This window comes from Vombatus ursinus, unplaced genomic scaffold (genome assembly GCF_900497805.2).
Source record: "Vombatus ursinus unplaced genomic scaffold, bare-nosed wombat genome assembly UNPS02014775.1, whole genome shotgun sequence".
Classification (NCBI taxonomy): Eukaryota; Metazoa; Chordata; class Mammalia; order Diprotodontia; family Vombatidae; genus Vombatus; species Vombatus ursinus.
The window spans coordinates 16,944,571-16,956,719 of record NW_020954553.1 but is presented as its reverse complement, the minus strand read 5'-3'; the positions used below and the strand labels follow the sequence as shown (position 1 = coordinate 16,956,719).

Sequence of the window (12,149 nt, the reverse complement as noted above, 5' to 3'; positions counted from 1 at the left end):
CACACACATGTTGGTCACCCCTAGAGCCATACCAAGGTACTTTGATGGAAACAGGTACCAACTAGCAGTTTTGTTGCCCATAAACCAGTTCTTGGTCACAGACCCAGGGCAGACTGAGGAGGAAAGCTGCATTGAACCCACTTCTCACTAAATTTACCTCCTCCTAGCTTCCTCAGTGTAGGTCTTGGTCTATGTAGTGAAACAAGAGCAGGTTCAGATGCAAACAGGAACAGCATGGCTCTGATGTAAGGAGCAGATCAGGGATTCATTTCCAGCTTCTAACCCAGTTTGAAGCCTACAAAGGAATAACCAGGACAGGAATCCCAGAACAAAGGGGAGCCTGTAGTTCCACTATTGTAAACCAGCAGAATTTTTCATCTGTCTGATAGTGGATAAGTCCAGCAGTAGTCTACTGTTGCTCAGGTTAAGAACTTGCAGAACTCAGACTAGGGGTATACCCATCAGAAATTACGCTGGGATCAGACTACTTTGGGATCGCTGAAAACTTGTAAGTCCCCAACCTGATATGATACATTTTATAAATTATGATATAATTTGTAAATTATGCTCTTTGGGACAGTTTGTACATGATTTCCAGTTTTCCCATACTTTTTTAACTTAGAAGAGAATCAGATTGTTTATCTTTCACAACTATAGGCAGGAGTTCTATTCTTGATAAGAGACAGATCTATACAAAAGATAAAATATGTAACTTTGATTACATTAAACTGAAAAGCTTCTTCACAGACAAAATTAATGCACCTAAGGTAAGAAAAGAAGTGGTAGAATTGGGGGGAAATGTTTGTATTTATTTCTCTGATAAAGGTTTGGTATCCAATACACACTTATCACATATATGTATACACACATTTATAAACAAATTCAAAAGACTAAAAAATAGAAGAAAATATAAGATATTTCATAGTAAAAACAACTGAACTGGAAAACAAACCAAGGAGAACAAACATAAGTGTGTATGCAATATAATATGTGTGTGTGTGTGTGTATAAAATAATAGCCATTCCCCAATAGATAAATGATCAAAGAACATAAACAAAAAACTCTTAAAAGAATTACAAAATACTTATGACTATATCAAAGAATGCTCCAAATTAATAAGAGAAACACAAATCAAAACAACCCTGAGGTATCACCTTCCACCCTGAAAGTTGGCAAAGATGACAAAAAATTACATTAATGTTGGAGCAGTTGTAGGATTATGGACACACTCAAACATTGTTGGTGGACCTGAGGGACCATTTTAGAAAGCAATTTGGAATTATTCAAATGAAGTGCATAAAAATGCAAATAAAATACCCATACCCTTTTAACCAGAGACTCCATTGCTAAGCTTATGCACCAAGGAAACCATCAATAAAAAGAAACTCCTCAGGTACAGCAAGTATTGATAGGAGCATTTTTTGAAATTGTAAAGAATTAGAAACAAAGCAGATGCTCATTGATTGGAGAATGGCTAAATAAATTGTGGTACATGAATATGATAAAATGTTACTTTGCTATAAGAAATGATGTATGTTATGAGTACTGAGAAGCTTGGAAAAATCTACATGAACTGATGCAGAGTGAAGTAAACAGAGTCAAGAAAATAACTGAATTGTTCTCTACAATATTCTCTGTAACAGAATAACTGCAAAATGTAATTCATAAGAACAATCACACAAAAAAGAGTGTAACAAATTTACAAAGATAAAGGATAACTTTTTGAGAAACAAAGTCCACAAGAGTCACAAATTGCCCACATTTTCAAATTTGTTAAAGTATTGATAAGTTTTGTTGATTTCTGTTTTTCCTCTTCTTTTTCTTTTTTTAATACTATTTATCATATAGGATATTTCTGCATGAGTGGGATACTAGAGATAACTATGATCCTGTTAAAAATAGAAGACATCCAATAAAAACTTTAAAAATTAAAGTATCATAATAATTCAGAAGGGAGGAGATGAAGACCTAAAGTAAGGTTGAGGTTGTATGAGTCAGGGGATTATCCTTAGTTGCACCTGAATAAGATACTGTAGACTCAATATTGAGACAACATGAGACACTCATAATTCATTTAACAGCAGACAGACAGACACAGAGATAAATAGAGAGAGAACTTGCTTTGTTAGCACGATTAATAAAATTATTAATTACCCAGAAATTATGTCTATCAAACATTTTATACATCGCAGTATCTTTAAGACTTTCTCTATCTATCCTGTGGCTCCCTCTGGAACACAATGCATCTTTGGCTATTCTTTTTTTTACTTGTGTGTTCCTCATGTTTCTCATGATGGGGATGACACTGTAGCAAGAAGTATATATACATATATACACACACATACATATATACATACACACACACACATATCCCTTGTTCCTCAGTGTCACCTCTAGACCCTCCATTAGCTATCATCCATTAGGAACTTTTCCTTTGCAGTTTTCTCCATCTGTTTGTATCAGCTAGTCTAGAACTTAATCTTAATGATGTACCAGACTCCTGGACATTCCACCATTTTTCTAAAGTAGATCAAAATCTATCACATAGTTCTACCTTTCACCCCAACTCCAGGTTTCATTATATATAATTATGTTCCTTTAACCTTGCCAGTATTTTCAAGTCCCATAAACTCTACCTTCATCCCTACCCACGGAGATAATCAAATCTTAGATCTTATCATCTAAGAAACTTCATGATTTTGAACATGATTCAAAACTATATATTCTTATGTCTTCCCTCCTTGCTTTCAATTACAAAGCCTATGTCTTCTTCACCATCACCTCCATCTTCTTTAACCTTCCGTGTCCTCTAATGCTATTACCCCTGCACTGCCCCAACTTTTACCCTGCTATTGGGAAGTTGAAATATACTATATTATTTATCTTAGAATCCCTGTTCCTTTATCCCATTGTCTGACACACCCTGACATATTTCAATCCTCAGGGATGCCCATCAACCATCTCCTATTTTCCATGATGATGATGATGAATGCCAGTGGAGCATATCACATCCACTCTGACTGGTTCCTCTATACATTTACATAATATCATCTGGAAATAAGCTTATTTTTTTCCTATTGACTCTTTACCACACTCCCCACAGCAACCCTTCAAACTTTCTAGTCTTAGCATACTACCTACATCTCAGCAGAGGATCTCATCTCCTACTTGACTAAGAAGTCAATGTCGATGTTCTCTTCCACAACTAAACATTTCTACTCCTCTCCCTGCCCTCATCAACCACTTTGTTCCCCTTTGTTCCAAGATCCAGGGAAGATGACCTGACCAAAACTAACCCCTCTAATGGTTGCTTTGAGTCCATCCCATCCACTGTTTCCTTTAATTTTCTGTTCATCCCCTCCCCTCAGGAAGCTTACTGCTGTGATAATTTCCTTCTCTGACTTTCATCTAGTCTTTGTTTATATACCTGCTATTTCCCTACTGCCTATGAACAATCCCTAGTACGCTCATCCTTCAAAAAATAAAAAAGGTAGTAACCCTGGCATCCTCTCAAATTCTTGAAAGTCCTGTATAACTTTTCCATTCTATTTTCCTTGAAAATAGTCTGCTTTCATTCCCTTATCCATCATTCCATAACATTCTGCAACCTGACATTTTACCACATGAAATTCCCGAAAGTATTTTCTCCAAGGTTATAGAAATCTGTTAATTGCTACCTCCAATTCCCTTATCTTGGTCTTCATCCTATTTGACATCTTTGTGGTTTTTGACACTATCAATCATCCCCAAGCCTCAGACCAGATATTTCCCAGTCTCTTTCTATTTTTGACATTGTTTTCCTGGTTCTGCTCCTACCTATCTAACTGTTTCTTTTTCTGCTTTCAAAGTATCATCATTTCATCTTCCAGCCATTAAGCATGAGTGTCCCCTAACAAAAGACAAAGTTTTGGAAAGTATTATTTTTGTAGAACAATTTGATATCTGAGCATGTAAAGCCCTTGTTTTTCATTTCATTATTTCCCTGGGAATTAATAGTTTCTTCCATATGAATTTGATTATTTGTCTAATTATATAGAGCTTGCCATTGGTATTTTGATCAGAATCAGTGTCTGGCCATAGATTATTTTTACAAGGATTATTATCTTGGCTCTTAGCTTGACGCAACCATGAATAAAAATGAGTCTTCAGTTTTAGGTAGCTAGATTGCACTGTTTGTAGAATGTTAGATGTGGTGTCAGTAAGATTGAAACCTCAAACTGGCCTCAGATACTTACTTGTTGTGATCCAGGACAAATCATTTAACATCTGCTTGCCTCAGTTTCCTCATCTCTACATGAGGAATAATAACAGCTACCTGACAGAGTTGTTATATCATCAAATGTGATGAGCTATGTAAAGCACCTACTAAACTTTAAGGCACTTTATAAAAGCTAGCCATTGTTATCATTATTATTATTTTGAATTGGCTTGTGATTTCACCAGTATTGGGAATGCCTGGGGAGGAAATTTCCTCTTATATAGCAAGACATTACTGTTGTACAATTTGTATAGTGAGAGAGTTGCCTAGAACACTGAGTAGTTGAGTGACTTACCTGTGATCCCATAGATAATATGATACAGAAACAGACTTAAACTGAAGACATCCTGATGCTGAGACCAAACTCTATACCAGAGGTGCCAAAGACATGTCTGGCAACACTTCCTAGGGCCACCACTAGATTAAAATATAATTGGGAAATATTTAACAAAACAAATAAAAATTCAATAGAACATTGTTGTTGTTGTTCAGTCATTTCAATCATAATAGATTCTTTGTGGCCCCTTTTGGGGTTTTCTTTACAAAGATACTGGACTGTTTTGCTATTTCCTTCTCCAGCTCATTTTAAAGATGAGGAAACTAAGGTAAACAGGGTTAAGTGACTTGCCCAGAGTTACACAGCTAATAAGTGTATGAGGCTAGATATGAACTCAGGAGCATGAGTCTTCCTGACTCTAGGCTCCATAGGTTCCCAAAGTGGATGATAATGCCCCCTGGGGGGCACTGGAATGATCCAGGGGGGTAGTAGTGGTTTGAAATGATGCAAATTAAAAAAAAATTAAAGGATTAAAGAAAGTAGATTTCCAGGGGAATATTGAGTAATTTTTTTAAAAGGGGGCGGTAGACCAAATAAGTTTGGGAACCTCTGCATCTAGGCCTAGCACTCCATCTATTGGTGCCACCTAGCTGCCTATGTTCAATAAATAGAACATAGATGATGTTAATATGTACATTTCTAAGTCAATATGCTGCCAGCAATGATCCTTTCGGACGATGATCCTTTGGATCTTTAGTGGCTGCTGTTTCTATTTAAATCTGACACCACTGCTCTACATTATGCTCCCTTTCTTTAATTTCTTGACAGATTACTGATAATTTAATTCATATAAATTTTGCATGTCTCCATAGGATGATTACCAGATATTTAATATTCTCTGCTGTGATATTAAAAGGCATTTCTCTCTATTTTTTGTTATTTTTTTACAACATACAAAAATTACTTTTGTGAGATTTTTCTGTGAGAGGGATGTTGACTTGTGTATTAGCCATCAGCTTACCTGAAACTCCCAGACCAATGATATACATTTCTATAATGCTTTTAGGGTTGCTAAGTGTTTTCTTCCCAACAACCTCAACCTTATACATAGAATTTTATGAATTTAAAGGTGAGAAAGTTGAAGTTCATTGTCCAGGGCTTTGTCCAGGGTAATACAACTAGTAAATATTAGACCATGTAATCAACCTCACATACTTGGACTATGTTTTATTTCACAGTATCATGCTGTATCCCCTAGAAACAAGATAGTTTTCAGAGAGGTGTGGGGAGGGGGCCAATTGCACTCATTATGAAGAGTTTGAAGACTTTCTACACAATAGTCATTTAAATGTTGTTTCTCCTTTTAAGGGAAGTGAGACTTTACTGGGTTCACAATGTATAGCTCATTTCTCTATAAGGGCACTTGAGGATATCCCAAGTGTTTCTGGTAATTCTGACTGACTTTGAAATAGAGATAGGGCAAAGGCTGGCATGTGAATTTGTCAAATGTAATGAATAAGAAAAAGCCTTTTGGGCCCCTCCTAGAGTGCCTAGTGATGACAGCAAGTCATTGACATAGTCTCAGTAGTCCTCTAGCCTTGAGTTTCTAATTTATCTATTTTTCCCTTGCCTGTAATCCTGCTGATACCTGCATTCCCAGGAGTTTAAAAAAGTTTCTCTTCCCTTTGATCCTAACTGCTTTTATTTATCAATTCATTTATCATTGCTAAGGGGAATTCTCATTAATCTCATTTGTACTTGTTCAAAAAAAGTTTACTTCTTCTTTGACAAGTCTGACTATCCTAAGACTATCATGTCTTGTACAGGTGACATGATAATCACAGCACCAGGGGAGATGAGCTCAGACAAAGTAATTACTCTAAATAGGGTCTTAATTTTACTCTCCTGTCAAAGGCAGTACATGCATAGGCTGGCACAAATTCACTTGTAAAAGCAACACACACGCGAACCCATTCATCTTTTTTAAAGTACTTCAGATCTGCCTCTATTCTAGTGACAGAGACCCAATGAATAAGTATACTTTTATGTCCATTCCTCACTGATTGAAATTTGTATACAAATGGTTTCTTTCAGAAGACAGATTGGATTCAGGAATCCTTTAGCTGGGAAAATGAAAGAAACCTAGCAAAGACTTTGGTATAGAATCTGAGATATTCCCCATGATCCCTAGAGGACATTGTCTTACAGAGGTGTCTTCCCCCCACCTTTTTCCTCCTCTAGGAAGGGATGAGAGCCTCATCTTTACTTACTTTGCTTTGAGTTCTTCTACAAAGTCTGTCTCATATCTATGCTTTAGGCTCACTATGATTTCTTCCTCTCTTATCTTCTTCTAGGATATCAGGGATGTCTGACTTTATCTCTTGGCTTTCTACGTGTAGATCACTCTGGGTTATATACTGGAGACTGGGTCAAGATGGTCAGGAGAAAAAATATTTTATAATTGAAAAAACAAATTTAATTTTGAAAAGATAAATATTGAGTATGAAGAATAGAAAGTAGATCACTGGTAGACTTGTAAATGATATGAGGTTTATGTGCAATGATCCTGGGTAGGAAGGCAAGAGACAGATTGCAAAGGGATAGATAGATTGATTGATAGATAGATGGATGGATGGATAGATGGATGAATGGATGGATATTTAATCAATTAGAATTCACTCATCCACTATTAACTTCTCTAGGAAATGTTGTTAAGCCCCACTAAGGTTGCTTCCCATCTACTCACACACTAAACATTATAATAGTTTTCATGTTGATCTCCTTGCTGTGACTCTCTCTGTACTCATTTTTTCCTGCACTTGGCTGCTTGTCTTTTTCTTTCTCCTCTCTGCCTTTTATCTTGACAAGATTCCTTCAAGACTTAGGGCAAATGCCTTATTCTGAAGGAGACTCAGAATACCTTCTAAGATATCTACTATTCACACTGTATATATCTTATATTTTAATATAAGATATATTTAATTTTGGGGACATCTTATCTTTCCCATTACAATATGATCACCTTCTGGGTAGGATATCCACAAAATTTAACATGCTGCCCGTCATATAATAAGTGCATGATAACAGCTCATAATTATCAAAATACATTTATGAAGGACTTACTATATACCAGACACTGTGTTCATCTTTGAGAATACAAGGAAATTTTAAAAAATTGTCCTTGCCCACAAGGAACTCACTTACTACTGGAGGAGACAAGATACAAATAAGTGTTTCAAGGCAGCCAAAGTGGTAGTGGGGAACAGTGAACTTAGAGGTAGAAATACTTCATTCATGTCCTGACTTAGACATTTAGCCCTAGGACTCTGGGCAAGTCACTTAACCACTGTAAACCTCTGTTTCCTCATCTTTAAAATGGTTATAATAATTGTACCTAGTATATATGCATACACACATATATACACACACACATATATACATAAAGAAGCATGTATATACATAGCATTTTGTACAGCTTAAAGCAATATATGTATATAATCTATTCTAAAATAAGCCTATATACATATATGTATATGTGTATGTAGTGTGTATGTGAGGAAATTTTAGGGGGAAAATGGTGTGTGGAGAGGTATGGAGAGGGAAGAGGACCTGGAAGGGCCTCCTAAGGAAGGTAGGAGTTGAGGTGAATCTGGAAGGAAACCATAGAAGTTGTGAAGCAGAGGAGAGAAGGGAAAGCATTTTAGGCATGGGGGACAGCCAATAAAAAGCATGGAGATGGGAAATGGGGTCTCGTATATGCAGAAAAGCAAAAGGTCCATGTCACTGGATTTAATCCCTTTTCTATTAAGTGACAGAGCTAAGATTTCTGTGAAGCCTCTTGACTACAAATCAGGTGTTTTAGGGGCCTTGTCTGATTATTACATTGGCAAGCCTATTTTCTAATTACCCTGTGTCATGATAACAAGATAAATGGAGGGCATGTCATTGCCAGGGCTGGTGTTCTCTCTTCTTCCTTCTGCTTCCTTTACTCTTCAACCTCCCCTCACCTCTGCTCATCTCCAGCAGTGCTAATACCATTGCTGTTGATTGCTTAGCACCCCAACTGTAATTGTGGGGAGAATCTCAAGACAAAATAATGGTAGAGACCTGAGAAGCAACAAGCTGGAATATTTTCAGCTGTGGTGGGCCTGCAGAAGGGAAAAGGAAAACAAACTCTTATTCTCTCAGAATGGAAGGGAAATTCCCTTATACATCATGAGAGAAGGGGAAATACAAATCAATCATGGAAAAATCAAGGACTTCTGGGTTCTCAATACAGCCACCCCACATGTATAATAGCATGTGAACTCATGCATAAAAACACAAACACATACACATGTAATCCAATGAAGTGAAAAAAAAAATGCTGAAATCAGGAAATTCCAGGCTCTCCTTTTCTGGATGGCTATAGACATGGAAAACAGAAAGCTGTTACTGAGTGGTTTATTCTAGTTAGCAGCATCATATCCAAAGACACAAACATGAATCCCATGGGAGAAAAGATCTTATGGCCATTCAAATGTCAAGGCTATAGTTCCTGACATGATGTCCCAACCAAATGGTCCTACTGTCATCTACACTTTCTACTGTTAGGTACTGATGTTATCATGATTTTATAATTTAGCTATTTTGCAAAAGTAGAACTTAACCAATACAAGATGCAGAAATAAGCCCCCAGGAAGATGGAGTAAAACTAGAAATTAATAACATTCAGATCAATACTTGCTTCCAAAAGCTCACCTGGCAGTACATTCTCAGAAATTCCCTGTATGGGAATCAATGTGAGTTGTGACTGTATTATACATGAGTAATATCTCCCTCATCTCAAAGAATGTCATCAATCCCTTACAGTACTCTCCAAGTAACTGATTCTAATGGAAAGGTGGCTCCCTAAACATAAGAAAAAATGATTTTAAGTGACATTGAATTAAGGATACTCTTTCTCTTGCAGACTGATTTTGGGGCCCAGCGCTTCTTAAACTGTGGGTCAACCCCATATGGGGTTTTTAAGTTTAAAAAATGTTTAAGAAACCCTGCTTTACACCATCACCTTCTTTCTTGGTCACATACTCAGGCCTGTAGATTTTCTTCTCACCCATTAGGCCTTTGTTAATGACTTGGTGCTTCTTCTAAAAGGAATCCCTCACACAATGGCTGTTTTGGGGCTCAACAATTTCCTGGATGACTAATCTGTCATCTTCACTGAGGGGCTCAAGGTCTTTCTCTCTACACCACCTGCATCCTCAGTACATTCTGGGCCATCACCATCAGTCCTATGAAATCATGTGGGCCAAAGCTCAAAGTCAGCATCCCAAAGTTCATTGTTCCTTTCTGTTTCCTCTGCTGGACCTTGCATTTATTCACAAATTGTGTTATTCTTGTGTATATGAAAGGCCCAAGAGTTAGAAAAAAGTATCACTGAGAAATTTTGTGTGTTGTACCACTTTGTTTCATGCCTCATACATATATGCATGTTTCCTTCTTGATATTGTATGTATAGTAATCATGGTCTGGAGTAGTGAATTCATGTGGTTTGTCCTAAACAGATACCATCAGAGTCCAGTGTTTTCATAAAAGCAATCTCACAGCCAGAGGTGCCCCTGAGTCAAGAGCCACCTAAACTATCTTGCTTCTGGTCAGCATATTTGTCTTCTTATTCACTCAAGTTGATCTTGTCATTGCATATGCTCTATGGAAAATCACCTTCCTGGCTAGTCTATGCCTCTACCTTCCTGATTGCCTGCTTTCCTGCTTGTAGCCCCTTTGTTCTGATTATCAGTGATTTCCAAGTCCCACAGTGCTACTTGGCTCTTTGAGATTTAATAAAACCTCAACTCTATCTTGAGCTTGAAGCTTACTAGTAAGTCAGACCATTAATAAACATTTATTAAGCACCTATTATGTTTCAAACATTGTGCTAATCATTGTGGAAACAAAGAAAGTCAAGAGAAAGTTTCTGTTGTCAAGAAACTCAGTCTAATGAATAATCTTCAGCTTTTCTTTCTTGGCTCTAATTTCAGATCTTCTCAGACAGAGGGCATCTCTAGGACAGACAATGTCAAATGAAAGATTGTGTCACGGTTGTTAACCAAACCTGTCTTTTTTATTTTTTTGCTTGGAACCAATGATCATAGACTTATTGGTTGGAATGAACTTAGGGACCCCTATAGTTAGTTTCAGCTATGAGTTTCTCTGAATTCTCAGTACAGTCTGTCCCTCAGACCAGGGGCAGATTAGGGGCACTTCATTTCTCTGTGGTCATGTAGGTCATAACTCTTTCACAGTCATACATGTCTGCTTGTTGATAATGGTAAAGATTGAGGTACACTTTTAATGGCCTTGTGCTCTAATGACATGTCAAGGAACTGTGAAGTCCTCAAGTTGTAGTGATTTTGCTCAAATTCTGCCTTTTGTTTTCCTCTGGATGAATCGCTGCTTCCTCTCTCACCAAGATAGCTCTCTTCTTCTGCCTATACCTTGCTTTATCCTTTTCCATCTTCCTTCCTCCCCCCTCTCTAGCACATAAACACATACATTCATCTACAGAGAATAAAATTCTCAAGAACCTTGAGATAGAATAGAAACGTCTCTCTAGTAATGGTCCAGGTTGATCCCCCCTAACAGAAAATTATTATTTACTTCTTGTCGAAACAGTAGGAATAAATGAGTCTAAATCTGTGCACTACATGCAAGTACAGCCCTTGCTGTCCAAGGGCCTCTCAAAAGTCTTCTCCAGCACCACAGTTTGAAGGTATTGACTTTGTGGTGCTCAGTTTTCCTTATAGTACAACTCTAATAACCACACATTGCTTCTGGAAAAAAAAAAAAACATAGCTTTGACTATATGGACCTTTGTCAGCAAAGCAATATCTCTGCTTTTTAGTATACTTTCCAGATTTGCCTTCTTAATGGCTAAGGGAGGGGCTGGAGAGAGAGAGAGAATTTGTAACTCAAAACAAAAAAAGAAATTTAAAAAAAGAAAATTAAGCCAGAGATGCTGCATGGAAGAGATACTAACTAATAGAAGATGTGATGCTGGGATGTAATAAAGGTCTTAATCTACCATACACTCTCAGAATAATAGTTAATACATTTGCTTAGTACATTCACTTTTATAAAGAATTTTCTTCAGAACAAGCTCAACAGGGAGTTAAGGTAGTACAGCAAAAGAGCCCTGAGTCTGGAGTCAGGAATATTTGAGTTCTAATTTGCCCTCAGACACTTACTAGTTGTGTAACCCTGGGAAAGTCATTTAACCTCTGTTTGCTTCAGTTTCTTCATATACAAAAGGGAGGTAATAATAATGCCTACTTCCCAGAGTTATAAGAATAAAATGAGATAATAATTGTAAAGTGCTTAGCACAATGCCTAGAACATAGTGCTATATAAATGTTAGTTATTATTACTATCCCTATTTTGTACATATTGAAAATCAAATTCAGAGGAGTCACCTGACTTGTCCATGATCACATAGTGAGTAATGTTCAGTACTTGTTTTAAACCAATTATTTTGATTCCAAGATCCATGTTCATTCCAACACACTATTCTCTCTTTACTGGAAATGGGTTAATTTCCATTGGATGGAAAACTCATATCAAAGAGTTTGGAATTTT

At 36.9% G+C, this 12,149-nt stretch overlaps 1 protein-coding gene across 1 annotated transcript in view; it reads right to left on the bottom strand.

Annotated features, from left to right (window-relative positions):
- LOC114044784 (NACHT, LRR and PYD domains-containing protein 12-like) overlaps positions 1 to 9,287 on the bottom strand; it is a 77,973-nt gene extending 68,686 nt beyond the window's left edge. Inside the window, 1 exon segment of the mRNA XM_027864469.1 lies at positions 9,276 to 9,287. Coding sequence (XP_027720270.1) covers positions 9,276 to 9,287 — 12 coding nt within the window.
- Between the last annotated feature and the right edge of the window lie 2,862 nt (positions 9,288 to 12,149).